The sequence below is a fragment of the Aaosphaeria arxii genome (assembly GCF_010015735.1).
Source record: "Aaosphaeria arxii CBS 175.79 unplaced genomic scaffold BU24scaffold_12, whole genome shotgun sequence".
NCBI classification, from domain to species: domain Eukaryota; kingdom Fungi; phylum Ascomycota; class Dothideomycetes; order Pleosporales; genus Aaosphaeria; species Aaosphaeria arxii.
This window is the reverse complement of record NW_022983485.1, coordinates 1,069,320-1,096,102: the sequence shown is the minus strand read 5'-3', so window position 1 is coordinate 1,096,102 and position 26,783 is coordinate 1,069,320. Positions and strand designations below refer to the sequence as shown.

Here is a 26,783-nt window from a genome sequence, read left to right as displayed (position 1 = left end):
TTGATGGGTTGAGATTGATGGGTTGAGATTGATGGGTTGAGATTGATGGGTTGAGATTGATGGGTTGAGATTGATGGGTGGATGGGGGGAGTTGGGGAACTTATACCCTTACTTAGTCGGCTTTTTCTTTTTGTTTTGTGTTTGTTTTTTGAGGATGTATATGGTTGATCTAGTCTCAGGATGAATGGGATGCTTGGGATCTTTATGTTCTATGGATTTGCTTGTGAGTGAGGTTGTGTGTGATGTAGTTAGTGTGTCAGTGACATGTCGACGAAGGGAATAGAGATGAGGGAGTAGATATGAGGTACACTTCCCAGCGTCATTCCGTGCCGGTCAGAATCGTATCTTTGTGGTAGTGAGGATCGGTACTTACTCCCCCCTCTTTTACTACATCTAGTACTCTCGTTCGAACAACATGAAATGCAATACCACGCTTTCCAATCTCATCTCTGACGCTTCCCACGGTAGCGAGGTATACGTACTCGCTAGGCAATGGATTGCATCTAGCTTGGTGTGAGTAGGATTATGGGGTTGGGGAAGGGTGTTGGGGACTGAGAAGAGGAGTCGGAGTTGAATTCGAGGGGTTGGGGGATGTGGTGTTGGTTAGTGAGTATGCAGGAAGAGAGCAATGTCTTACGGGGGGTGATGGAGGGTGGGAGGTGAGGGCTTGATTTTTGGTTCTCGGTATGGGGATGTGTGAGGGGATGTAGGGTCATGGGTGCAGTGATGTGCGATGCCATGTGATTGGAATGTCTGCACGGGGAGCTTGGTATAATACATTGTCATTCATCTAGGGGGGGTTCAAGTGAATCAAAGGCATTGCTAATGCATGTAATGGGATGGTTTGAAGCAGTGTGAATGGTTAGCTCTGGCATTGTGAGACAGCACTCTAGGAAGATGTTTCTTTGTTGTCTGTCTGGAGCAAACCTTGTGTCAATGCAATCACTGGATCCTTTCGAGTGAACGTAGAGTTCCTGCTTCATGAAGTTGAAGTGGCCGTGCGGGGGTGATTGTGCAGTGCGATGTGATGATAAGCTGTTGAGTAAGGTGCTTGTTGTTCTGAATTCACTTCACAGCGCAACTTTCACCTTACAATCTCATTGCACTATATGAGTTCATTATATTCGCACCTCGCAAGCTCATTCTACACTGCAACCGTACTCCACACTGCAGCCTCAATTCAAAAGACAACCGGCATTTCGAAAAGCGCTGCACGCCTTTCCTCCATTGCTTCATCCTACAGGCACAGACGTGGAACGATCGAATGACTCCCATCACAATACCTCATGGACGAGATATCAAAGATATCCTGCAGACCGATTTCGGCTTGGAGACACTTCCTCATTTCGACAAAATCCAATTCTGTCCCCTTGAAGGCTCCCACAAGGATAAATTGCACCTGGGATGTGACTACCAGAGGGATTACTATTGCTATGGCCATCGCCACCCCCGAACCCTCGTCACCAGTGTCACGATCAATCCGCCCCTTGCTTATTTCCTGAAACCTCCAATTGCATTCGGGCTCATCCACTTGTCCAGTCCCTTTGACATCATCTGGAAGAGGACCCGGTCCGCCGAAGCAATGTTTGCTTTCCTCGAAGCTTGCGTAGCTCTCAGGAACAGTAAAGGATTCCCTGGAAACTTCATGTCAGACGTTAGCGCAGCTGCACTCGCTCAAGCAGTAAAGGCCATCCTCGAAGAGGATCACGACACTGGCCCAAATAGTCAAGAAGACATGCCGAAGATCGAAGTACGGGGAGAGCCTACTAGAGGCGAAGGAAAGAGGGGAAGTCCGCCCGAGCAAACGAATACACAGGCTTTCGAAGGTTCCAGCACCAAGCAGGTGGACATGTTGGAGTCGGACATGGTGGTCGAATCCTCCCCCTTGGAAATCGCCAATGACAATAACAACCAATCGTCCTCCCCAGCAGCCCAAGGTGATCGGGTCAGTGCCTGGCTCAAACTCCACGCACAGGATCTCAATCAGAGCGCCCGCGTCAGGGAGGCCACCGCTGCCGTGTTAAGCTCGAATCGCAATCTCCAGGACCTTGAGAAGAGCTTGCAAGCTCTGAAGATTCGCATCGATGACGAACGAAAATGGATCACAAAGTACGAGGCCAATGTGAAGAAGGCGGAGGATGCAAACGTAGACACTCTTAGTAGACTGACAATGCTCATGGAGGAAATGACGATGAAGGAGTTCATCGAGATTGGCAAATATCTTCCATGAGAGGATCCGCTACTATGAGCTTGGGGGACGGGGTCTGATACAGACATACGACTCTCAAGCTGCTTCTCATGAGATGCTGGAGAAATTTGCCGTCCGCAGAGAATGAAGGACTTGGGGGGTACTTGAGAATTCTGGAAGACTGTACGATGTTTATGGGATGATAATGCAGCGGGTAGATGGAACTAATGGCGGACTGTGATCAAGAATGTTCTAGAGAGCTTTCTTGCACATGTAGCAGGCGAATAGGCAGCACCTCTGGCTATTAGGGAATTAATATCAAAAACAACACACTAGAAGTACCTTTGAGTGATGCTTTGAGATGAATACCTTTGTGTTAGCAATTCGTAATAATAAATCTTCCAATGACTGCAGAATCTGAGACGCTGTATAAGATTAGGATATACCTGTCGGGATTCACTTACAGCCCGTTCACCGCTCTCTCCTCGCTCTCACCGAGATCGTTCACCATCTTAATTTCACCCATCTTTGACTACTCCTCCGCTCTACACCTACTTCCACCTCTCTATTCAACCTCCACTTTACCTACCGCTCTTTTCTCTACCTACTTCTCTCCACTCCACCTACTTTCTCTTCTCCATCTGCTTCTCTCAACTAGCTTAATCAAGCCTACTCACTAGCATCGTCGAGATCCTGCCCGCGCCCAGCAATACTGCCGCAAGACTCTACCTCTCATCTAAAAGCACATCCTTGTTAATCTTTCCTGCCTTAAAGTCTACCTTAAGCTGGTATGGTTATTAGACTTCCTTTTCGGCAGTTCAACTGGGCTAATGCGTCTATAGCAACACTTGCAGCTGGGGCTACTTCACTGTATCACAGCACTGGCTCCAGACTCACGTTTTTCCCTACCGCAAGTAGCAGAAAACAGTGACAGGTTTGCGCTTTTTCCTGTCAAGACCTGCTATTCCCAAAGCACCTCCATTCCACAAGAACACTCTTTCTCTCTCAATCTCCACACAACTTTCTCTGAATCACGAGACACTGCAGGCCATTATGAAGTCCAAACACAGCGGACTACATGCTCTGGAGCTGCGAAAGACCTTGCGCCGGGCTATTGGAATTGACGAATTACCTATGCAAGGTGATCTTGAGATTCAAGTTCAAGGCCGAACCGAAAGGGTCCGAGATTCACTCAGCCCAATATTCAAGGCCGCTGTTTGCGATGGAGAAGCTATCTGGGCTTTCGCGGTGCCCTATGGCAGCAGTATACAGATAACGGCAAAGAGCCGTTGTGACGCCCCATCACGGAGCTGGAAGCAACACCTTTGGTCAGATATAAGTCGAGACGATTTCATAGGACCTCTGAAGTTGATTGCTCACCATTACGGACGCAGCATCAAAGCAACCATATCCATTTCAGTCTACTTGAAGGCACTTTTTATTAGTGGCGGTTACACCGAAGGTACTGAAACCGAAAACTGGAGACTCAGACGCGACTATTTGTTCAGCAACAACTTTAATACAAGTATTAGCGCTATTGCAAATTATCTTCATAAGATGGAACCAAAGAGCAATGCACCCGTAGCTAGACAATATGCACCTCCCGCACCGACATTTGGTCATGCAGCATCAACCCCCACCATTGAACAGGATTCTAAGAACGCGTCACTGTTTACCAACCCCGCAACGAGCGCGTACAGGGCAAGTCAAGAAGTTGTTGTTTTGGAGTACAACAACCAAAAGCGCCTTAACACAACCATCAAACGTGGTCGTTTGGAGTATGAGAATATGGAGAAGGATCTACAGACCCTTGAGGGACAGTTAAAGAAACACCAGACTGCTATGGCAGAAAAGAAGACTGAGCTGAAAAAGATTGATGAGGAAAATGAAGAAAGTGTTACGAAATGCACTGAGGCGAAAGGGCTGATGAATGGCATTGCGCTTGACGAAGTCTACACTGTTATCGGTCACCCCTCGGTCTTTTTCGTTGAAGACACCGACATGGAAGAAGCGAAAGGAGAACCCCAGGTTTGATATGCCGACAAAAGTGTACGATCGTACTCGAAAGAACTTGGCACTGACACAATTTCGAACCCATTTAACTTGGAATCGATGCAACTTCGAATCAACATGTCATAACAACCTGGAACCAAGACAACTTGAAGTCGCACTTGTACAGCCACGTCTTGGTTTTGGCCTTCTACGCCCACCAGCTGCTGCCACGATTGTCACGAAAGGATTCTCACGCCGCATTCAGCACGCTTCTTTTCTTCCTGGACTAACTATTGCCACGCCAGGACGCTTCGAATGAGCAGCATCAAAAGCACGGCTCACAATTAGTGAGTGTAGGTAGATAGGTAGCTAAGTATCTTGTCCGCAGGAATGACGGCCGAAGCCTTCATTCCTTGCGATCAGCCTTTAGCTATCAATGGAATTCCACAATATGCTCTTCATGCTTTTTAGATTTGCATTGTCTGCACGTGATGTTGCGCATCTCCTGACCCTATCGACCTTCATGTCCTCCGCTCCCGCCATGTAGTCATCTGTTTTCACATGACCGGTAGCTATAGCAATCACACTCACATGCACTCTTTCTCAATATACTTCACTTCCAAAAGAAAACCCGACTGAAAACACACAGGAAGTGCCACCCACTAAATGGTTGTTCTAGCCCCTGCTGTTGTGGAACTGAATATAATCAAATTACTCTGAAATTCATTTCACTTCATATGCCATTTCAGTTGATTGTATCGTTAGAATTGAGGAACTGTACTCTATGTACGTATCCCCCTTATCACCCCACCTCCCTCTCTACCGCTCACCCGACCAATCCACCAAGCCCACCGACCAAAACCCTACGCGGTATATCGAATATAAAAGCGAACCAAACAAGACAATAAAGTCGGAAGAACTAGACACAGAAAAGGGGGTATATCACAAAAAAGCACCTCCTCCCTCCCAACCCTCCAAATCCCAAAAAAAGAAAAAGTCTCAAGACGCTCCTCAAGAAGCCGCCCCGTCTCCACTCCCACCACCACCACCACCATCATCATCATCATCCTCATCATCCTCCCTACCAAACCTCGCGCTCCGCCCCCTAAACACCTCCAAGTTCTCTCTCTTCATCTTCTTGATCGCGTGCCACTGCGTGTTCAGCGACGCGGCCTCGTTGCGCAGCTCCGCGAGCTTGTCGTCGATGCTCTCGAGCTGGTTTTGGTAGTGTTCGTCTAGTGTGAGGTAGGTGCGGAGGTCTTCGGCTTCGGTGGAGCGGCGCTTGCGTTTGGCGTGGCGGGTGAGGGTGCCGGGTGTTGAGGGTTGCTGGTGTTTTTGGAGGGTGAAGGGGTGGTGGTGGTGGTTGCGGTGGTGGTTGTTGGGGAGGGTGTCGGTGGAGCTGGAGGAGGGGATGATGGGTCGTTGGGGTGGGGGTTTGAGGGGGCTTTCGTGGCGTGTGAGTTGTGGTTTTGGTGGTGGTTCGGATGCGCGGGCTGTTATTGTTGCTGTTGAAGGAGGAGGATGAGGTTTGGAAGGGTGGACGAGAGGGGATGGTAAGCCAAGCTCGATTTCGGACTCTTCGTCGCTTTCGTCAGAGTCTTCGAGCTCGTTGAAGGCGTTGTCTATGTCCGCGATGACAACTGGATTGACATAGTCCGGTCGTGTCCAGGAGGGGTCGCGTTGCTCTCTCTTGATCTTCTCATCGATATGCGTTAGAGCGCTCTTGAGACGTCTAGAGAAGTCGACGGTCTCGCGCAGCAAGACGTCTTGAGAGATGAGGCCCTGCCAGCCGAAGTAGAATTTGATCATCAGGCTGATGCGAGCTTTGACTGAGGATTCGATGGGCCATGTCCGTAGCTTGTCGAATGGTCGCTGGAGGTTCTGAGAGATCGCCGTTTCTGCTGAGAGCTGTTGCGGAGCAACGCCGCGGCGACCTTCCTGTCTAAAAACAACTTCATGGTGTGACTTTCCGTTACTTGGACGAAGAAAAACGTAGATTGAGCGGTCGGCCTTGCTATGCGTGGCGAAAAAGAGTTTATGACTTGCAGCTCTTTCATCAACGTCTTGAGGCTCGAACGTCATATCAGTGACGGGTGGGATTACATCTAAAAGGTCTTCTGCATCCTGCGCAACCAGGGATTCCAGTATCTGATTAATTGGAGGTATGTCGTAATTATTCAACTTCGCTTTCTGTTTCCGGGTTGGAGATTTCTGTTTTGGTTGATTCGACTGGACGCTCTCGATCTCCTGTTCTAACTGCTCTCGCTGCTGACCCTCATACTGCTCTTCCTCGTCCGAACTTTCAGTCGTCTGAGACTGTATGCTTGCACGCGGCTTTGGGACCCGGTGCTCACGCATGTAAAAATTAATAAGTTCTAGAACATGATGCATGCGCTTCGCGAAGTCCTTCAGCGCAACCTCCATAGCCTCATCCACGATCCCGGCCTGCGAGAAATAGAACTTGGTCAGGAGGCTGAAGTTGCGCTTCTCACTCTTGCTCGTGCCCTGCAAACAGACAAACGGAAATGTCAGGTCCGCGCCGTCGCACACATCGTCCGTGGTAATGGCCTTAACGCTCGACGAGTCCGGGTGCTTCATGAAGTACCGCGATTCCGCGGGCTTGTCGCCGTTCTGGACGACGCAGACGAGGATGTCGACATCGTGCCTTGTTCCGAGGGCGAGCGCACGGCCTGGGGCGCCGGGGAGGTTGTCTTTCCAGTCTAGGTCTTGGTAGGGAGGAATGTTGTCCAACAGTTGGCCAGCGTCATGTGAGCGGAGATATGTGGCGAGGAAGTTGAGGGTGGTCGATGCGAAGGGAGCAACCATCTTGCGACAGCCCTACCAATTGTAGAGCTATGCCACAGAGATGGTTAGAAGAGTTGATCCGGATATGAGCGATGGTGACCAGAAAGTTAGGAAGTCTCCAGGAGGGGAATAGATGGGCCAGAATCGTCGCCGTGTGGAACAAGGGAAATCTAGGATGTTGAAGTTGCTGGTGGTCAATGTGGCAGGGGTGTACGCTAAAGAACTAGAGGTCGCTCAGTAAACAGGACACCCCGTACAAGTGTGATGGAAAGGTTTCGAGTTTGGGACGAATTGAAGCGCAACATGAAGTACCTTGCTCAGTTTTAAAGGGGGTTTTTCTTTAGGATCGCAAGGGAAGAAGGAAACAATGTGGAATAGAAAATTAGGCTGGTTATTCAAACAATAACAGCAGTAGTCGGAGATGCCAAGCGCCCTTAGACGCTAACCTCATTTCAGAATAACAATCACTTTCCCATTGTTCAATCAACCAGCCACCCGGCATACAATAGGCATATAAAATGAAACCTGAAACATTGATTGCTTAAAGTATCTGCGTACTACCAAATTGGATTTCCAGAATGCTTCTAATACCACCAAAGCGTGCAGGGTCACTGAAACGCAGCCTAGCGTTAATTTACTTGCTCTGCCTGGTCTATCTGGTCTGGAGAACGTACGAGTAGTGACAACCGTAGAGATGTGCGTCTAGAACTGAAAATAAATTGGCATTTCAAGGCCTGCGTGACGATGCTAAACTACTACTTCTGGCTAGATAATACAACTATGCTTTCAATCGCTCTTTTTATATGCTTTCACATCTTGTCCTGCTGACCTTTACATCGGTGATGCTGGGCAAACTGTTCGAATTTCTCCTTCCTCCATCCACTCTTCCACCTCGTCTCATAGGGCTGGCCCTCGATGACTGTATTCGATGGTGGCGTGTGACGTCCCATACGCATGTTTCGACTGAGATGACATCTAGTATCGCCATTGGAGTTGTAGTTCGACGTGGGAACGGTGGAATAGGACCATTGCACGCAGAGGTCGTTTGCGTTGCAGGCTTCCTGGCATGCCTCCCAGGTGTCTACCGATTGATCTTCCTCGTCTCGTGTGTGGTGATGATGGTTATTGAGCATATGTTCCTTTGCGTGAGAGCGGGTATTTACTGTCTCGCTGAGAATATTGAATTGTGCATTGTCTGGGTCAGAGGAGAGATTGTCCCAGTTCGGCCTAGGGGTATCCAAATCCTCTCCTTGCATGAAGCGCCTCCAGAGATCTGCGAATGTCACAGGATCCTGAACACTCCCCAGTCGACCCTCGAAATGGTCAGTGTCCAGGCGCCACAGCTCGCTCAGTGATTCTGGTGGAACGTTATCCATGGCGACAATGACCTCACACCAGAATCCATTTCCATAAGGCGCTGTCAAGGGATTGAAACCAGATATCGCCGGCCATGTCTGATTTACTTCCAAACTGATCTCGGTGGAAAGGAAGTCTGTGAGAACATCGTATGCTGTACTGGATTTGGAGATCCGGTCGTTCCAGTGGTCAAGAACCTTTTCCTGCTCCACGAAAAGTGCCCTCATGGCGGTGGCGGAAAGTATGAAGGTATGGCCTCCCACAGCGAAAGGGTCGGGCAAACCAGCAATCGGCGGATTGGCAAAAAAATAGGGTTTGGAGTGATCGAACTGGCCCAACCATGTCTGCAGGTTTGCGCGTGCAATATAGGTCTGCGCATCGCCAAACACATACCACAACCGCTCGGGACGGAGCTCCCAGGCTCGCTGTACAATTCGCAAAATCATGTATCTATCCATGCCTTCTTGTATCTCCTTCTCCTTCTGAGGGTCTCCATCTTTGATAGTGTCGAACGGAATCTTTGCGCGGTTGCAGTAGTCCAGGTGTTTGTATCTCTCCAGCTCCGGTGTATTATCTACGAAATCCTTCTTGTATCTATCCAGCACATCCTCGATGTGGAAGGCACCAATGTCCATGCGCAGGTCGCTCATCAGCAGCAGGGAGTCGTAGTACATCTGCTTGGTAAGTACGAGCAGCGGCGGAACCTCCTTGTAGGCATTGGTAGCGCTCGTCTTCAGAGACACGACGACATGATCGAACTCGACGGGGAATGGGGTCGTCTGGACAGGGTCGTCGCCTCGCTGCTGGGTGGGAGGCAATTCGTCTTCATCGTAGTATCGCGGAAACCCGCTGACCCATATAAAACCATATATAGCGGCAGCGAGAGCGGCAAGCTTGGTAGCCAGGCGGAGACGACCCGATCGTGCGGAATGCATCGTCCTTAGCGAGAGGGTCGGGACATGTGGGCTTTGTGGTGTGAATGTCCTCGATGGACTAGCGGAGGAGGGTATCGTTAGGTCAGTCGGTCTAGCGGTGCCTGTGGAGAGGATGCGCAGAGACTGGTGGGGTAGGAGCGGTAGTAATAGTGCGGTGGTGTCGAATGATGCTGATGATGTGTGTTATCATCTCCTCAGACTGTGTACTAAGTGATACCTGGGCCAGGAAACGAGAGACCTAGAACGAGCGAGCTAAGCCCAGCGGGCCCTTGCGTGGACAAGGCCCGCTACGGGAAAGGGACACCATTGCAGCGGCAAGGGACACGCGGCGGTTTCGCACACAATACGAGACGAGAGTCCGTAACAGGTGTTTGCGGGTGTCGGCAGGCCCAAAGGTAGATGTATGGGAGTTTGTTTCTTCCAGAAGAATTGATGAAGATGGTAAAATTAACAACAAAGGAAGGAAACCCGTCCCTTTCATTTCCCTTCTCCCATTGGACCGGGTCACAATCTTGGCATCTAAAGCTTGGCAGTTATTTTCGGGAAACCTTATTGGTAGGTCGATTGATGACTTGCCTTTCTTTCTGACGGTTTTATCTGTAGGCAACATGAACAATTGATTGTTTTTCTCTTCAGTATCATGATCTCTACGTGGCATTTTCAATGTATTTGATTATTTAGATCACCAGATAGGTCCTTTCAAATCATGTATAATTTCCATCATTTGCCCATGCATCTTGTAACATGTTCTCTGGACCCCCGATGCCGGGTTCCTGACTAACACAAAAGGGGTTAGTTTCCCATTTATCATTCCGCTGTATGATTGGGCTGTATGTATGTTCATCGCCGTTCAGCTCGGGTTCCATACACAAGAATGGCTATCACAGCTATTCAGGCAATGACTGACTTCTCGGCCGAGGAATGAGAATCAATGGAGATAAGTTGTAAGCTCGGATGGTCATGAATCGCAAATCGAATGAGACCTGTCCAGATCATTCACTCATTGATTGCCACAGTCAGCCATGCACAGCTCTGCCACCTAACATTTCTCGCGTTCTGGCTCGTTGTGAATGTCAAGTAATTTGTTATTTAGGTATGCTACGGGATCGAACGGGTGCATTCTGATCATGCTATTCGTCTAGTCTCTTATTACAAATTACACCGTCCCAATCTTTGGGAGCGCATTAGATAGAAACCGGATAACATTTTTGTTCTTGGCAATAGGTTTACGAAGAGGCGTCTAATTCGAAGTTGCTTTATGTTTCCTACGTGCGAAGTTGATAGACCGCTTGCCTCAGACATCCATAGAGCATCGCTCTGGTGATTCCATATTATATCTATGAACAAGCCACACCGACCCTCTGCACAATCATTTGTGTAGCTATCGCTTTCAGCCTCATTGCAGGAGAACTCAACAGGTGTGCAAGGATGCCAGTTGCCAAGAGTTTCCCGATTCGTTGCGAATGTTGCGAGTATGGTCGGCCGATCTGCAGAGCTGAATGCAGACCCTGGTAAGAAACTCACCGCAGCACAGTGTGAGAAGCTGGACAATCAACAAGATTCTCTCGGCAGCACCGATATGGCTTCCATCACCGTTTCCTTATATTCCAGCTATGTGGTCGATTTCTATGGTGTCGGTGGCTTGTTAACTTCAATGTGTAAAATCAAAAAGAAATTCGGCGAGCTCAAGGACTGCGATGAAAGACGATGACGGGAGTAATCAAAAGCAACAGATGCGGTACTTGCAGGAAGCGTAAAGTCAAAGTAAGCCACAATGCACTCTTCCATTCTATCTACTGTATAACTTACTTGGCGGTAGTGCGATGAAGTCAAACCGGTCTGTGGACCATGCCAAAAGGGGCAGCGATGTTGCGAGGCTCCTATATCGAAGGTCAAGTTTGTAAAGCCCAAGGGGCTCTCCCCTCGCACCGTAACCCAATGCATGCCGCGGGAGAGTACGACAAGGGAAATTAGCCCTGTCCTGTCTCCACAACCGATGCAAACACCCGCCGAAGGCTTAACAGCTGTCCTGGTGGAAACATTCAATGGTTCAAGCATTGGACTGCGGCTTTCAACCATGGCCAATTTCATTCAAGAAATTCCCCGGCGTTTAGGCCATTCCGCTGTTTTAGATGCTACTATAGCCTGTCTAGTGCATCGTCGATTATTTCTCCTCAACGATGGCTACGATGCGATAAACAAGCAGCAGCAGCTCTATCTGAAAGCAGTGAACAGTTTAAGCCTAGTGATAAACGACCCAATGGAAGGTTACTCCGACAACACCCTCTGTGCCGTGGCATTGCTTGGTGAGATCGAATTGCTTGGAGGTGGCTTGACACATCTCCAGGGTGGTTCAGGGTACATCATGCACGCCGGGGGAGCTGCACGCTTGATCCAATACCGCGGAGCGGATCGTCACCGGGAAGGATTTGGCAAGCTTTTGCTCGCGTATCGGAGAGGCGCCATAGTAAGATCCTACCAGTCATGTAAGATCCGAAGACCCTTTCGCTGATATCTGTAGGTTGCAGATGCTATTGTGCGAGGCGACGACTGCTTCCTGCAGCACCAACCTTGGACCGACCTTTCATTCGACGATCTCCCCTCCACTACCTTCGGACATGTATCCGAAGACATGGTAGCCGTTCTTCTTGCGCTACCGACGCTGCTTAAAGAACTGCGACAATTCCGAACCCTCGAGGCCGCCATCGACTGCCAGACCGTCCTCAGTCGCGCACAAACGCTACGAAGAACCCTTCAGCAGATTGGCAGTCTAATCGACGAAGCCGTCAACACTGCCAAAGATATCTTCGAAGTTTCTGGCACCCTCGGAGACACGCAAGTCCCAGTCGTGTACGAATACAAAGAGAAGTCCCTCGCTTACGCCTGCGCTCTCTACTGGGGCCTCTCCATCGTCCTCGAGACAATCATTAATCGCCTCCTCCCTACTAATTACCCACAGGCCGTGGGAGAAGCCATCGTTCATCGCTGCGACCGCGCTCGCCAGCAGATATGTATGTCTTTCGAGTACTCATTGAGATTCTGGCCTCTGGGGTCGATGTACATGGCAGGTCCGCTCATCATGTCTTTCTACGGGGCGACGGACGAGCAGAAGGAGTGGATCACGACCGCTTTAGGGAAACTCAGTAGTCACATTCCTGGAAGCGAGGTGTTTTGGAGTCGTCAAGCCCTGGAGGTGCTGTCAAGACTGTATGTGGGTGAGTGGTCTGATGTGATGTCAAGCAAATAGACTATGATTATTGGTGTTGATCAGTACTTCCTCTTCGCTACATAAAGCGAATAATGTACGAACTAATATCATCAATGGTGTAGAAGCAATGACCCACCCTACCATTGATTCCTATTTTTTTCCTCATCCAAACAAGACTGGGACTACCAGCGCCCAGACCACCCCGATAAGGAAGTCGAGATTTGCACGAGTCGTTCGAATGTGTCATTGTGCTCTGACACCTACTCTTGTGCTACGTTACAGGAGTATAATATGTCCTTGGATTGGCCTCAACAGTCATTTCGAAATGTTGCGAGTCAGATGTTTGTAGTGTCATATTCGCTCCAATGCCCTTTTTCCGTCGCGTTATGCACTATGTGAGATAACTTCACCAACGTCTGAAGGAAGATTGAAGTACCATTTTCCCCAAAACTCAATTCCCTATAGATAAATCATCCCTCAAGAACTCGCAATACTAGTCACGAAACAATTACTACACATTTAAACATGTGCGATGTCTCGACCAGCCCTCGAAGTATCGATGCGAGGCTTTGCATCTCTGCATATATTCCTGCTCTGGCTTGCTATGATGATGCAATATCGTGATCCTCTGTATTAACGTTTTTCTATGAGTCTACATGTTCATGACATTTTGTGTTACAGAGAATTGATTGGAGTGTACGTTGACATTCACGAACGCTACAGTCATCGATGTCAACTCTACCATAATCACTCCTGTATGTTGCTGAGAATCATTCTGTCTAGAATAAACTAACATCCTTCTCGTGACAATTCTTCTATTCATAAATTCATCCTAATCAAAATTATTTGTTTCAAAGATTGTATAATTCAACGTCAATGGCAACACCTCAAGCAGCCTCAACCCCAGCGGAGACCCCAGCAAGGGCAGCCCTCAGGGTGAACGTAAATCCTCAGACTGGCTGCAGATTTAATCAATTACCCGCAGAATTGAGGAGTAAGTTCCTGGCCTCAAGTTTCAGCCACGTAGAGTCCCAATGTACTGACATGAAAACAAAGATACGATCTATAAAGAACTTCTCCGTCTACAAGTCTAACATGGCAATATCTACTATCTAGAACTATCTCACGCATCTAATGGGGACAATCGCTCCAAGACACAACGCAAAGCCCCCATCATCACCATGGTCCGCGAGTGTCTCCCGCTCGCAATCATGCGAACATCGAAGGCATTCTATAACGACATCGAGCCCATCTTTCAAGACGTGGTCCAGGATTACAAGATGAAGGAATCGGTACCAAAGCTCATTTTGACGCCAGGAGACATACCAAATATGGGAAATGTCAACGAAAATGAAATATTCATAATCACCCGAAACATGCTGTGCGAGATCTACGACATGTGGGTTCGAATCACTAAGGATCTAGAAGAAACCCTAGAACAAAACCCAAAACAAAGCATAGAGCTGGAATATGAACTAGATAAGTGACCGATTCATCCGTCTTGGTACCTTGAAACTGACAACATGCACATGAGGTAGATCATTTGGCAGCGGCGTTGCAAGACGCGGGTTGCACCACTACCGCGCCATCGACGACCGCAACGCTTGACAGCGACGCTGCCCATGCCATCGCCTTCTCTGATCGTGGTGTCAACGGTTTCTTGAGGAAAGTGGAGAGCTATGCGATTCATTTGATGGCGCCGAAACAACCATCTGATGAATCCACACAGTCTGGCGAATCCACACAAGGTAGAGAATCTTCTTCATCTCTATCCGAGGAACCCACATCATCTACAGAATCCACAACATCCAGAGACTCCCCACCACCTCCAAAAATCACAATACCCGCCAAAGCCGCAAATGGACGCATCGCCGTTGTCCTCAACCTATGTCGTTCCAGCAACGTCGGAGAGATGTCCGAATTATCTATCGCACGCATCCACGCCCTCTCCTTCAGATCTGTACTCCCTGGATTCGGAATCGCTTTTCCACCTCTGTTTGTTTACAAAGGCGATGTACTGACTGGCTGGGGCGAAGCAGATAATCGTGCTTCGCCGGAGAACATGACGGAAGCGGAGTGGAGTCGGTGGGCGGAGGGTTGCTGTTTCAGACGGCCTTTGGTTATTGATGGTAAGGAGGTGGGTTTTACTAAATTCGAGGGAGACGTTGTTGAGAATGAGGGTACTTAGAAGAAGTTCTAAATTCCCTGGACAAATGGATGAAACTAACAATCATGGGAATTTTAGCATACTACTGGTGGCACTTTAGGAAGAGGGAATATGAATCCATCGGCATTTCTTATGTTCAAGACATATCTAGACTGACCAATCCAGTTCATCTTATTTTAGAAACAAATGTTTGAGGAGAGTATTACTAATGAAAAGAATGGTCATCTTCAGAAGATAGACTTGAAGAAAATCGAGGTTTGTACATTTTTCAGACTTTGCATGCTAGTTTGTATTTGCATCTACTTGTTGATCGTGTATCTATATGCGAGAATATGTTGCATTTTGATCGGGAAAATGCTAATCTTTGGGGTATTAAGAAATGCTGTGCCTGAAAAGGAATTGCCCTGCCACCCCTTAACCCCGAAGCCAACTAAGAAAAAAAAGGAATTGCTTATCGCTGTTCAGGGTGTCGTCTGATTAATCCGACTTGTGCTACTACTTGCAGCAGGGGCGGGTGGGTTACTTGGCTGGCTACGAACAGACGCAATAGAGCTCCTAGGAGACACGGGTGGACTGACAGATGCCGCAGACTTCGGACTCGCTGGCATCGTTATCATTTCAGTTCCAACCGTTGGCGACGGCTTAATAGACGTCTGGCTAGGACGTTGTCGGCGCTGGTTATCCGCTTCCTCAAGCAGATTAATCATAACCCTATCGAACCGCCGCCAAAGGCGGATACCCAAAGTCTGATACCCCCTACTCTCGTACTTCACATCATCTGCAGGCTTTCCCGCAGGATTGGAGATGGCTTCGTATTCCGGCTCGCAGTGCTCGCACGGGCGCTGATCGACAATACGCCGCTTCCAGTGTGCCTGCTCTCGCTGCAATGAACACATTTCACAGCCGCATTTCTTCACTTTTCTTATATTCCCCCCGTCTATGGAATCGTGGTCTTTGGTGAGGTTGTCGACTTGGTCCCGGAATGCGTAGCACTTGTCGCATGGGCATGTGTTCGCGTGGTCATCTAGCTCTCGAGTCTTGCGGATGAGGTTCCTGTACTCGATGCATCTGTCGCAGCCGCACAGCTGCGGATGTGGTGGAGGTGCACGAAGCCAGGAGTTGTATTCCTTGAGGGTCGACCGGACGGTGCAGAATGCTCCGTACACGCTGCATTTGAATAAATGCGTGAAGAAATTGCGGATCCGAGTGAGGACGCCCACATTCTTGCTGGGAGGCTCGGGTCGTTGTTCCTCCAGTTTCTCGACGAGTCCGCCAAATCCGGCTATTCGTAGGAACCAGTAGCCAAAGACACGTAGTAGATGCTGCCAGTGATCTTGGAAATGTAGGACGATGGCTACTAGGATTATGATTGCGGCTCCGACCCAGGGACTCCATGCCCCTACGGCGTCATTCTCCTCGCTTTCGGGGGCTAGGAATATGCCAGTCTCAACGACTCCTATGATCACCAGAAGGATTAGGGGGGAAATGAAGCCGATGAAAACTCCGAGCAGATAATAGAGTGCCGCAATGGTCTTGACAACCATGAACCAAGGACTTGCTCGAGCCGAGCGAAAGCTATCAACGTCGTGGTTGACAAGAATCGCACTTGTGCTTTTCGCCCGACCTATTCGCATAAGAGTCGTGAGTCCCGGCTTGTAGAACATGCGGAGGAATAGATCGCGCATCTCTCGGAGGTTGAAGAAGTTAAGGATCAGTTGGATACCTCCAAAGCAAACAATCATGGCAGCGAGGGCTTGGCTCCAGTAATTGACGAACATGAAGACGGTGTTGTTGGACAAGTCGATGATGAACGGATGCGTGAACATAGGAACCATGGAGGCACCGTGTCTCATGGGTGCGGTAGGTCCCAAGAGCGCACAGAAATCAATGCATTCGCACTGTTCGTACTGCTTGCGCGTAGGGTACGAAGTAAGCGCGCAGTCGAGATTATCTTCTGCTACTGATCGAGGACAAAGCATGAGTGCTCCCATGCCATTCAGACTCCATGAACGAAAGTCAGTCCCTCCCGCGGTCTGAGAGATGTATACCATGACGGGAACCAGTGCTGCAAATGAAAGCATGCCCCATAGTATCAATATGATTTGCGCCTTGTCACGACGGACGTTAGCGGACCAGTTAAGAATCGGCGTGACCATGACCAGCGCCGTGAGCAAAATCGGATATGTGCCCAAAATATCTGTATCTCCATAGTCCTTCGATGATTCTGGATTGGGGCGCCCATTGTGCCACCCGAACTGGGTGAGGAGCGCCAAAGCATGCACCGCTGTTGTCGCAGAATAGGTCATTGCCGTGCCGAGGGCAGCCACGGCAACCCACGAATGACGACGATATAGCAGTGCAAAGAACATTAACAGATAGAAGAGTACTCTGGTCAAGAAATCGTAAGATCCGCTCAATGGGTACATGCATCCTATTCCTCCGCTATTGTACTCGTTTGATAAAATCGTTCTTGCTAGCGCGAATCTTGCAGCAATATTCTGAGGTCCAGTGTCGTTCAACGGTACAGGAAAAATCAGCGCTGCTATATTGTCCGGTAGTATCGTTAGATTCACGGGCTGCGATGCGTTCCCCGCTGGACTCCATTCTTTCCATGGATGGACACCGTAGCCTTCCTCCTGATCTAAGCTTCCGTTGGTCCAGTTTGCACCAAGAATATTATCGTTCTCATATAATAAAGGTCCTGAAACGACGGAGACGGAAAATATCAATATGGACAAGAGAAAATGCGAAAACATCTCGAACGAACGAGAGGAGACAGGACGATAAGGCTGTCATGAGTGCAATGCGGAGACGTTTTGACGTTTTGACGGGAGGCGGGAGGCGTTGTAGTAGGCAACCGCTGGTTTTGTAATGCATATTTAGGCCCTACAAGCAATACTAACTACTGTATCAGTCTTGCCGCATTGAAGTAAGTTCCTTCGACCCATGCATTACTTGGCGAGGCTGAATGGTGAGGATGGCGAATGGAAGCATCGCATCAGTACGATTTCGTTTTCGGCCCCCAAACCATGGGCAAATTTCAAGGATTCTAGACCGTTCATACCCACAGAGACAAGGGCCTGATAGCATTATTAAGACTTGCACGATAACCGATAATAATTCCTAGAGACCCGACAATACAGCAAGCATGCATTTTATGGTATATAAAAGTTCTCCGCAGGCTCTACAATGATCGTCGTGTCTTCCGGCCGAGCTTGTCATCTTCGGGCACGCACGACCAAATCTCAGGGGCCCGTTGCGATGCGCACTTCCCACCACAATTCTCCACCTCTAGGACCTAAGCAATCCAATTCGAGAAGCTCGAGTTGCGCGCAATATTCAAATCGTGCAACCATGACCCGGGAGAATCATGAACGCTGAAGCTTGATGTATTGCTCGATGGATTAGTTGGAGCCGTAGTCGAGCACGCATATGCAAACCGCGTCTCGCCACTCTTTGTAGTAAGATCGGTGGTATCCCACTTCGTGCAGCCTATGCATCGCGCTGTTGCCGTCCAATGCGTACCATTTGTCTTAGACGGCGAAATCGCTATGGGGGTGTGTGAAGCGCCGGAGTATGGCGACGGCCGAGCATATGCTCTGGGATTATGTTAACAGACAATACAATTCTCCGTAGCTTAGAAATAGAATGGGGCGCATTACGTTGCCATCCAATTGCCGATAATGGCTTGCTGACCAGATGTCTGTTTGGTAGCCCATGCGATTGATAATGGGGATCTCAGCATCCGACCGCCCCAGGAAAATCCACACCAGCCATTCTTGGTCGGTGAGACAATCTGTATGATCGCATCGGGATTTGGTGAATTGAGCGGTGGAAGGGCAACACGGTATGCGACGCCGGTGATGGTGATGGAGGCATAGGTTATTCCGCTGGATGTGTCGTAGAACTTGCTTGCTACGAATTGAGAGAAAACTTGATACAAGTCAGCGGTGAAGGTACAGTACTATACGGTATGGTCTTATTGTCCTCAATAAAGCGTACCTTGACCATACAAGCAGAATGCGACTAAAAGGAATTGAGTGAACTGCATTGTGACCGCGACAGTGTCGTGGTGGAAACATCCAACAAAGACGAAGTTGACTTGCAATGTCTCTCAAGTTTCTGTGCGCTGTGAGTACCTTATAATGTATCTCCGAATGAAGTTTTCTCGCGGTGACGTGACGAATCGAGGGCGTCCGGGAACATGGTAGGTCCAAAATAGAACACGGCATGATGCCCATGATCATTATAACCTTATTGCTGGACTGGCTGGATATCTCTATGTCAAATGATTTCGCATGCAGTTGCAACGGGTGGTTACGGGTGGCTAAATTGTCATTGGTCAGCCTTGAGACATGAGTAGATGAACTTTGATGATATTCGACCCCGTGTGATTTGCCTACCACGAAGGTTAAGTTTGTAGACTTATCTTTCTATTTATTATATGAAGCCGCTTAAGCATGAACGATTTGAATTCTTTGGTAGAGTACGAGATCAAGTTAAAGGGCCTACGCCCTGCAATGTTGGTGCAGGAGACTGATACATGTAGTATAGATTTGCTAGACCTCGGTGCAAGTGATGATGGCAGATTGATGCATGATAAATGGTAGATTACCAGATCGGGTCTCCCGCCCGCGAAGTTACTGAAATGTCGTCTTGCTACTCGCTACATCCAAAAGCATCTGCTGTAAGATCAAAACCAGAGATAGCTTACATACCCCTGGCGAGAAGCAATTTGTGAATAGCTACCTATTTAAGAAAGCTGCATGGAAGTACGAGACATAGTAACAGGTTGTGGGGCCAGCTCGTGGGTAGAGGTTCCCACCGGCCTACACAATTGACACTTAACAATGCAGGTAAATTAGATGCAGCTGTACGAATTGAAGACAAAGATGCTGAAGTCTAGAACCCTCAACACTACTAAGGCTCTAAGTCAGCAGATGTCAATGCTTATGATTCTTAAAGTGACTTCACCTTAGGCGCCTTGAGAATTGAAGTAAAGGAAGGCAGCACGTGGTCATCTCGAGCAATGTGTACATTGTCTTCACTGGAATGGTGCAGGGTGGGTTATGGGCGAAGCAGGTGAGAGAATGCTTACTAAACAATTAGGCCATCCGGGAATACAATCTGTGATTTACCGTTTTACGAGTACTAGTACATCGCAATCAATTTGGCATGTCAAGAGTTGATTTTCAACTCAGCCATTGTATCTCATGAATTAGCAATATTGGCTTAGTCGAACAGTGAGCAACGTTCGCGCCAACAGGCGGAGAAAGCGATGTTCTGTTTGTTTCATCGACACAATATATCGTACGGAATGATTACTCTACGGCCGCATAAGAGAAGGCAAGATAGACAAACGAGCTCATTTCATCGCTGTACGGTTCAACGCTGCAAAGATTAGAAACGTTCGATGTCAGTTGGATACCTTGGCAAATGGTAGGATTTAAACTTCGCATGCACCGCAGCAGGATGGTACTAGTTCCCGTCTGCGCCACAGAAGGTTCGTTTGATTAAGCGCAGGTTTGCACAGTAATGTTTCCGCATACGAAGACCGCGCATGCATATTACGACAACGAGATGATTGTCGCAGGGGTCGATTTGAAAACAAAAAGACCTTCACGAAATAATGCAAGCCTGTACTGGACTGTATACCAGGTATTAGAGAACCTTTGGGTCCCTAGATGATCTCGTAAAGATGAACGATCGGGATGCACAGATGACGGCCACGGGAAGCAGACCCATCAGGAGCAGAACAAGTGCACAGTGCGCAAGAGTTGGCGGCTCGTCGCATTGTCGGCACAAGTCTGTCTTTCATGTACACGAGTATGTTCTGATTTCTGAGCGTCTACGGAAGCAGGTTCCGTGCGGCTCTGTGGTGGCTTGCCGTCTTTTCCTTGAACTTGGCCGTGTGCGTCAGCGTAGGGCGCAGCATGGAAAAAGGTGTTACTAGTATGATATCACCGCCCATGTCAAACTTTGAACTCGAGAGAATACATAGTACATGGAGATCGATAATACAGAGCACTAATGTCTGGAAGCTTTGAAAAGATGGTAATGAAGAGGGGTGCATATGTTAATGCAGTGAAGAATTATGACAAGGACAAGAAGAGATCAAGTGGTGAGTGACTGGATTAAAGTTAACAAAGGGTGGAAGTGAAAGGATTCTGATTGGCTGAGACAAGCCGCTTACCACGTCCTAACCCTTGTCGGATGACGTAGCATTTCACGATCATCATCATCGCCCAGTCCGTCCAAGCCATCATGACAACCCATGACAACAACCCACCTTTTGTGTCCTTCTTTCATCATCCATTATTCGTTTGTCGTGTCGTGACCTGCCTTCAGCCTTACAGCGTATGACGAAAGCCCTTCAGTATATAACTCCTGCATCTGTCCGGGCGGGGTCTCGCAGTCATCTCCTCATCCTCGACTACGCCTAAGAAGTTTTTTCCCTTCTCCTCTATACAAAAGACCCTGCATCAACGGCCTTCCTTATATTTCCCTACACTTTAGGAATAATTGTATTTACGAAACAAAAATGACTTTCGCCTACATTCTTCCCCTCCGTGCCGTGCAGGCTGTCTTCTCCATCATCGTCCTCGGTCTCGCCGCCTATGGTAAGTTGCACCTCATCTGTAGAAAACACGAAATAGTAAATATAAACATACTTACTCTGCGCTAGTTGTGGACGCTTATACCAGCCCCTGGGGCTCCTGGTCTCCTCACAGCGTGAACTTCATGCTCTTCACTGCTGTTTGGACGCTCCTCGCTGTGGCCTTCCTAGTCATCACACCATCTCGCTTCCCGCAGTTCGCCCATAAGTATGTCATTGCCGGCCTCGAAGCCCTGACCATGATCTTCTGGTTCGCTGCTTGGGTGGCTGTCGCTGCTTTGTGGGGTGATATCCACTGCGGAAGCAACGGCGGCCCTTGCGGTGCCGGAACCGCCGCTATCGTTTTCGGTGCCTTCATCTGGTATGTTTCAACCCCCATCCGTCGAATAGAATAAGAAAGCTAACATCAATTTCAGGCTCACCTTCGTCGCTACCACTGTTTTCGCCGTTCTCCACATCCGACGCACGCCCCGTGGAGATACATCTGCCGACCCAGAGATGCGCATGCAGGGTGTCTAAATTTTCTTTGTCTGAAAACTTACCGAACACCAACTTGAGCCTCATGCTATGATTGGACAATTTCCTACCTCGTCGTGCGTCGTTTTGGGTTAGGAAACCAGATTGTATTTCGAGTGAGCGAGGTGTTCCGGTCTGTTGTCTGTTTGTTTCTTTTCATTGGAATACCCACGTCGTGTCTATCGACTTCTCTCTCAGATATCCAAGTACCAATAATAATATCGCCATTCCGTATGTTACACTCTACAGTTTGTGATGACGATACGTATTTTGAATTACATCGCCGCGACTGATATTCTTTGTTCATACTGTCGCGTATAGACGCCTCTGTAGTACAAGTAGGGCTCATCACAGGCACGACCCGCAATCGGTGGATAGGTAGAATAAGTAGATATTTCTGTCGATAGGCCTCGGGAGGTAGGTGGATGATGCCTCAATCTCTCTCGGCAGCCCTGATCGATCTATCTATGTCCTGCTTAGTGCCCATCCCCATACACGTGATCCCCGAATAGCCTCGTCTATCCTGCTACACCACAATACCGTGTTAAACGAAACATTGTCTTCACATCTGCAGATTTGTCCTCGTGATGCCAAACGCCATGCTACAACACAGCATGCTTAAAACTATTTCAAGTCGGAGCCCTAAACATATTGAGCCACCTCCCCGCATTAAAAGTCCTCCTAAAATCGCACCAGGAAAATCCGGGGCGGATAATTCTCTCTCGCGCATTACAACCCTTGCACCGACAATGCGTTCCACCAATCACACGACCACGCCATCTCAATCCAGATGAAACATACCTTCATTCGTAGATCGTGGCCCGGAGCTTTTAATATATTCTTCGGCACCGACAGTGACTACATTTCGGGATTGAATGGCCTTGATTCGTGGATTGGAATTCTTGAACGGAATGGTCGTTCGCTGTTGTTTTCTAAATTCGTGAGGGCAAGGAAATTATAAGTAGCATAAATAGAGCATTCATACCGCAATCAAAAGGATACAATTCACGACTGCATTCACCGTGTCGAGTCGCCCTTCGCGACATCTACTACAATGCTGTTCCTCAAAACCCTAGCAACCTCCCTCCTGGCTCTAAGCTCCTTCGCATCCGCCGCCAGCTTCTCCAACCCTTTGAAGCAGAAAGATGGCTCTGACCCGCACATCGCATGGTCGGGCGGATACTACTACCTCATGACAACGACGTGGTCGAACCTCCAGATCACCCGTGCGAAGACATTGGAGGGCCTGAAGACGGGGGAGAAGAAGACGGTTTGGACGGATACCAACGCGGCGAGGTGTTGTAACGTGTGGGCCGTACGCTCCCCAATTTCCTTAGCCATTGAATGGAAGTAAAAAGGAAGTCTGGAGTAACATATCCATAGCCCGAACTGCACTACCTCGACGGATCATGGTACATCTACTACACCGCCGGCACGAGCGCGAACCTCGACGGCCAAAGACCTCACGTCTTGAAGGGTACATCTCCCCGTCCACCCCCCATATCCCTCCCATAAAACGCACCCACCGACTAACCCACCCCCCCACAGGCGGTGCCACCCCCTGGGACTCCTTCAGCTACCTCTCGACCCTAACCACGACCTGGGGCATCGACGGCACGATCCTCCGCTTCTCCTCCTGGGGCAACTACTTCGTCTGGTCCTGCTTCTCCGGCTCCCTGCAATCCCTGTGCATCGCGCCTTTGACCTCGCCCGGCAAAATCGGCGCCACCAAGGTGCTCTCCACACCCACTGCGTCATGGGAGACCGTCGGAAATCCCGTCATGGAGGGCCCCGCGGCGTTGTATCATGGCGGGAAGACGTTCCTTGCGTACTCGGCGAGCTTCTGCTGGACGACGTCGTATAGTTTGGGGCTGTTGACGTGGAATGGTAGCGGCGATCCGACGTTGAGTGCTAGTTGGAAGAAGTCGGGGCCGCTGTTGACGAGCGCGAATGGGAACTATGGGCCGGGACACAATGGGTAAGTTATACCTTTCTTGTTGGGTTTACTATCAAGCGTGTTTTTGGTTGAGGGGAAGGAAAGGAAAGTAAGGTTGACTAACGAGGTGCAAATAGATTCTTCCAAAGCCCAGACGGCTCGCAGACTTGGAACGTGTACCACGCAACTAGCAACAGCAACGGTGCTTGCGATGGGAACAGGTACACGATGGCGCAGATTGTCAATTGGAAGTCGGATGGCAGCCCTGACTTTGGAACGCCTGGGAAGCTTGGGACGACGCTTACGGGACCTTCGGGGGAGTAGGTATCTCATTAGGTGGGTAGTTATGGGGTGGGCGAGAGGAACATGGTGGTTGTGTATAGTCAGTGATGGGATTAAACAATTTTGATTATGCTCTTTGACTGTCGATGTTGTTGTCCTCCACGGTTTTATATATATATCATGACTTAAGTACATTGGTAGGTAATGACTGGACAACGATCCCTTTGGTAAGTAGCCACCATTGAGACGTTCGATATGATCGATCATTCAATCTCACTGTGCTGTTAAGCTGTCCAGCGAAACGCGATCAGCAGAGGTTGTCAGGCCTCCTAAGCTCAGTAGCATGGCCATCGCGGAAGACAAGGCGGCCGCGAGACTGCCAGACGCCGTTGACGGTTCGACCGCACCTGCTGGAGATCCACTCGATATCGTTGGCGATGGAGTTGCACCTGACGCTCTTTGCGGACTATGGTAGAAAATGTTAATCGTTGCCTGAGGGTATGTTGTCGGGCAGTGTTCGACTTACGTTGCTGCAGAGATACATGCCGCAGTTGTTGGAGCAGCTCACACGGGTGCAGACACCAGCAGGTGTACCGCACATTCCGTTGCCGCCGCCCAGACGGCGGAGGTAGCTGATGCCCTCACCGCACTGCCTGTTGTAGTTCGTCACGTAGGGTGCGTTGCCGCATTGAATCTGTTGGCCGGTGATGGTTAGTTTCTATTCATAGCCCTACAGTGGATGGTAGAGAAAGTAAGCGGTATCGACTACTTACAGTACCATCAGACTGGCGAGCCTCGAGTCCACGCTCCTCGACTTCGTCGGACTTGAAGTCAGGGTTGATCTTCAGGATCTCCTCGTAGATGGACTGAGCCGTTCCGGTGAGGGTGACGGTGGGTCCGCCCTCGACGACCTGGCCGGTCCATTCGAGGTCGACAATGGGGAGTCCGAGGGATTGGGCCTCCTCGCGGGTGTAGAGATTCTCTGCGAGGGGAGTGGCGATGACCTATAACTCATTCATCAGTGTGTGTTCGAGTTTGGAGATGCGATTATAATTGAAGAGAGGAGCATACGGAGGAAACCCAGAGGGCGAAGGCGGCAGCTGCGATTCTCATTTTGAAGGTGATTTGAAGTTACGATTAAAGAACTAGTTGTTCGTTTTGTAGTAGAAGTAGTTACGGTGTGGAGATGGACGAGCTTGATCGATTGATGATGGTCTCTTAACGGAGCTGCATTCCCCCATATTTATACATTTTCCCTTCTCTATTCTAACATCTCACGATGCCTTGAGACATCGTCGACCATCATGTGAAGCCCATAGAGGTGTATACCACAATCCCAAAATGGAAAGACTCCAAGAACCCAAGCTGTAAGACCCTAAGCTCTAATCGTGGCTGACAATGACCCCACCGCCCATCTGGGCGTTACCCGTCATCATGTACGAACGAACAGGAACACGAACTGCGAAGTATGGATCTAGCATTTCCGATTTGGGTACCACTAAATCTCTGGGTATCTGACGTTCCGCCTCGTCGTTAATATAAAATTTCCGCGCGAAGACCAAACGATGCTGTCAGGGTCCGCAAGCAAGGGGGTGATTGGCCGGGCCGTGGAGGCGCAAGGTACATAGCTCGTACATTGGGGTAAGGAATCCCCGCCCCTGAAAGTTGCCAGCCTCAGCCGTAAGCGGCTCTTTCTTGGCCATGCGCATTGCTCGATTTGTACCTTAATCCGGTACCATGCTGCGTGGTATGTATTGTCAGTGATTCTAGAATCTGAGATACCTTCTCCATGCAGAGGTAAGAGGATCGTAAGATCATAAGACAAGCCGGAGAGATCGGATCGTAGCCAAGATTTGTCTCGGCTCATCATACAGTACCTGCGCACAACGCGGAAAACTTACAGCAACAATGACCAGACAATAGCTACGACCATTTGATTACTATGGGACTGGCGTGGTAGAGAGATATCTTGCAATTCATAGAACTAAAGAATTCAGACTGGTTCTTGCATTGTATCTGCAAAACAAACACACTGAGTGTTTTGCACAGATTCCCAAACACATTACACAATGACTGTTGAAACTATTGGCATGATAAATCTGATCGAGTTACAATTGATCCGCCGGAACGGCCGGCCCAATAAAGATACAGGTGAGCAACCTCACGATAATCCTTCAAGACCTATTCTTACACAGCGCCAACTCTCCACCGAAAAACGCCCAATAGGCAAGAGTAATATCATTGGCTAAACCCAATGCTCCTTCTCCCTCTATCCCATTTCGGGGGAAATGCACTCAAACAGCTTGAACTAAAACTTCAAGTATTACCACCATCGTAGCGACGCGCTTCTTAACTTGGCGACCAACACATTACCCGACTAGTGTATACAGAGAGGCTTCGCTCTTGCAGAATCGCATGGCTAATATCGTTTCTGGCGGCGCTATTCATACGTCGATATAATTACTCTGGCCGCCTTACGGCCGACGTCGCAGCAGCCTTGGGGTACTCATGCATTCTATCCATACTAAGTGAATGGGCTGGTGGATTTCCAATACGTAACTGTGTCAGACACTTAATTCAATCTTATGGCATGCTAGTTCTATGCTGATGCCGATCGAGACCTCTTGGAGGCTTTGGAAGGTGTAGATTTACACCGTTTGGGGTAGTCTCGCATTGTACATGACGAGGTATTACACTCATTGGCCTTTGGGCGCATCATTGTACCACTTACAACATCACGACCAATTTACTTTGTGCAGGGAAAGTGCAGAGACAATGGGCG

General features: G+C 49.0%; 13 protein-coding genes across 13 annotated transcripts in view; 7 read left to right on the top strand and 6 right to left on the bottom strand.

Moving 5' to 3' along the window:
* Window positions 1-62, top strand: part of BU24DRAFT_496959 (cytoplasmic dynein-like protein 1 heavy chain 1) — a 13,537-nt gene extending 13,475 nt beyond the window's left edge. Inside the window, exon 4 of the mRNA XM_033534227.1 lies at window positions 8-62. The gene's annotated coding sequence lies outside the window, so the exon portion shown is untranslated. The remainder of the gene's footprint in view (window positions 1-7) is intronic.
* Window positions 63-1,264: 1,202 nt separating this feature from the next.
* Window positions 1,265-2,230, top strand: BU24DRAFT_467670 (uncharacterized protein; the record flags this gene model as incomplete). Its single annotated transcript, XM_033532459.1, has 1 exon — window positions 1,265-2,230. One exon carries the CDS (start codon window positions 1,265-1,267, stop codon window positions 2,228-2,230), a length of 966 nt encoding a protein of 321 aa, XP_033378535.1.
* Window positions 2,231-3,241: 1,011 nt separating this feature from the next.
* Window positions 3,242-4,222, top strand: BU24DRAFT_414619 (uncharacterized protein; the record flags this gene model as incomplete). The annotated part of the gene is made up of 1 exon (XM_033526232.1): window positions 3,242-4,222. One exon carries the CDS (start codon window positions 3,242-3,244, stop codon window positions 4,220-4,222), a length of 981 nt encoding a protein of 326 aa, XP_033378534.1.
* An 815-nt stretch (window positions 4,223-5,037) lies between these two features.
* Window positions 5,038-7,338, bottom strand: BU24DRAFT_496958 (uncharacterized protein). Its single transcript, XM_033534226.1, has 2 exons — window positions 7,298-7,338; window positions 5,038-7,208 (listed from the first exon to the last, which is right to left on the bottom strand). Exon 2 carries the CDS (start codon window positions 7,004-7,006, stop codon window positions 5,192-5,194), a length of 1,815 nt encoding a protein of 604 aa, XP_033378533.1. The 5' UTR covers window positions 7,007-7,208; window positions 7,298-7,338; the 3' UTR covers window positions 5,038-5,191.
* Window positions 7,339-7,457: 119 nt separating this feature from the next.
* BU24DRAFT_72990 (glycosyltransferase family 31 protein) lies at window positions 7,458-9,395 on the bottom strand. The gene has a single exon (XM_033534575.1). The coding sequence runs from the start codon at window positions 9,274-9,276 to the stop codon at window positions 7,795-7,797; it is 1,482 nt and encodes a 493-aa protein (XP_033378532.1). The 5' UTR covers window positions 9,277-9,395; the 3' UTR covers window positions 7,458-7,794.
* On the bottom strand, window positions 9,396-9,852 carry BU24DRAFT_72989 (uncharacterized protein). The gene has a single exon (XM_033534574.1). The coding sequence runs from the start codon at window positions 9,755-9,757 to the stop codon at window positions 9,515-9,517; it is 243 nt and encodes an 80-aa protein (XP_033378531.1). The 5' UTR covers window positions 9,758-9,852; the 3' UTR covers window positions 9,396-9,514.
* Window positions 9,853-10,816: 964 nt separating this feature from the next.
* Window positions 10,817-12,523, top strand: BU24DRAFT_496956 (uncharacterized protein; the record flags this gene model as incomplete). Its single annotated transcript, XM_033534225.1, has 3 exons — window positions 10,817-11,040; window positions 11,096-11,743; window positions 11,798-12,523. Exons 1-3 carry the CDS (start codon window positions 10,984-10,986, stop codon window positions 12,521-12,523), a joined length of 1,431 nt encoding a protein of 476 aa, XP_033378530.1. The 5' UTR covers window positions 10,817-10,983.
* An 837-nt stretch (window positions 12,524-13,360) lies between these two features.
* Window positions 13,361-14,672, top strand: BU24DRAFT_473366 (uncharacterized protein; the record flags this gene model as incomplete). Its single annotated transcript, XM_033532781.1, has 3 exons — window positions 13,361-13,478; window positions 13,601-13,887; window positions 14,019-14,672. The coding sequence occupies 3 exons, from the start codon at window positions 13,361-13,363 to the stop codon at window positions 14,670-14,672; spliced, it is 1,059 nt and encodes a 352-aa protein (XP_033378529.1).
* A 126-nt stretch (window positions 14,673-14,798) lies between these two features.
* On the bottom strand, window positions 14,799-17,488 carry BU24DRAFT_428209 (uncharacterized protein). Its single transcript, XM_033529416.1, has one exon. It carries the CDS (start codon window positions 17,405-17,407, stop codon window positions 15,113-15,115), a length of 2,295 nt encoding a protein of 764 aa, XP_033378528.1. The 5' UTR covers window positions 17,408-17,488; the 3' UTR covers window positions 14,799-15,112.
* A 267-nt stretch (window positions 17,489-17,755) lies between these two features.
* On the bottom strand, window positions 17,756-18,748 carry BU24DRAFT_428207 (iron reductase domain protein). The gene is made up of 3 exons (XM_033529415.1): window positions 18,654-18,748; window positions 18,314-18,584; window positions 17,756-18,250 (listed from the first exon to the last, which is right to left on the bottom strand). The coding sequence occupies exons 1-3, from the start codon at window positions 18,700-18,702 to the stop codon at window positions 17,950-17,952; spliced, it is 621 nt and encodes a 206-aa protein (XP_033378527.1). The 5' UTR covers window positions 18,703-18,748; the 3' UTR covers window positions 17,756-17,949.
* Window positions 18,749-21,079: 2,331 nt separating this feature from the next.
* Window positions 21,080-22,222, top strand: BU24DRAFT_428206 (uncharacterized protein). Its single transcript, XM_033529414.1, has 3 exons — window positions 21,080-21,271; window positions 21,337-21,628; window positions 21,684-22,222. The coding sequence occupies exons 1-3, from the start codon at window positions 21,193-21,195 to the stop codon at window positions 21,784-21,786; spliced, it is 474 nt and encodes a 157-aa protein (XP_033378526.1). The 5' UTR covers window positions 21,080-21,192; the 3' UTR covers window positions 21,787-22,222.
* A 590-nt stretch (window positions 22,223-22,812) lies between these two features.
* On the top strand, window positions 22,813-24,043 carry BU24DRAFT_473364 (glycoside hydrolase family 43 protein; the record flags this gene model as incomplete). The annotated part of the gene is made up of 4 exons (XM_033532780.1): window positions 22,813-23,098; window positions 23,167-23,260; window positions 23,332-23,761; window positions 23,857-24,043. The coding sequence occupies exons 1-4, from the start codon at window positions 22,838-22,840 to the stop codon at window positions 24,041-24,043; spliced, it is 972 nt and encodes a 323-aa protein (XP_033378525.1). The 5' UTR covers window positions 22,813-22,837.
* A 265-nt stretch (window positions 24,044-24,308) lies between these two features.
* Window positions 24,309-25,114, bottom strand: BU24DRAFT_467660 (uncharacterized protein; the record flags this gene model as incomplete). Its single annotated transcript, XM_033532458.1, has 4 exons — window positions 24,309-24,467; window positions 24,528-24,695; window positions 24,775-25,005; window positions 25,073-25,114. The coding sequence occupies 4 exons, from the start codon at window positions 25,112-25,114 to the stop codon at window positions 24,309-24,311; spliced, it is 600 nt and encodes a 199-aa protein (XP_033378524.1).
* Between the last annotated feature and the right edge of the window lie 1,669 nt (window positions 25,115-26,783).

Coding starts and splice junctions, on each gene's coding strand:
- BU24DRAFT_72989 (XM_033534574.1), bottom strand. CDS start 9,757: ATGAAAGGGACGGGTTTCCTTCCTTTGTTGTTAATTTTACCATCTTCA.
- BU24DRAFT_72990 (XM_033534575.1), bottom strand. CDS start 9,276: ATGCATTCCGCACGATCGGGTCGTCTCCGCCTGGCTACCAAGCTTGCC.
- BU24DRAFT_428207 (XM_033529415.1), bottom strand. CDS start 18,702: ATGCAGTTCACTCAATTCCTTTTAGTCGCATTCTGCTTGTATGGTCAA. Junction 18,585..18,653: donor ATTCTGCTTGTATGGTCAAG/GTACGCTTTATT, acceptor ACTTGTATCAAG/TTTTCTCTCAATTCGTAGCA. Junction 18,251..18,313: donor ATCGGCAATTGGATGGCAAC/GTAATGCGCCCC, acceptor ACATAATCCCAG/AGCATATGCTCGGCCGTCGC.
- BU24DRAFT_496958 (XM_033534226.1), bottom strand. CDS start 7,006: ATGGTTGCTCCCTTCGCATCGACCACCCTCAACTTCCTCGCCACATAT.
- BU24DRAFT_428206 (XM_033529414.1), top strand. CDS start 21,193: ATGACTTTCGCCTACATTCTTCCCCTCCGTGCCGTGCAGGCTGTCTTC. Junction 21,272..21,336: donor CCTCGGTCTCGCCGCCTATG/GTAAGTTGCACC, acceptor ACTCTGCGCTAG/TTGTGGACGCTTATACCAGC. Junction 21,629..21,683: donor GTTTTCGGTGCCTTCATCTG/GTATGTTTCAAC, acceptor CATCAATTTCAG/GCTCACCTTCGTCGCTACCA.
- BU24DRAFT_428209 (XM_033529416.1), bottom strand. CDS start 17,407: ATGTTTTCGCATTTTCTCTTGTCCATATTGATATTTTCCGTCTCCGTC.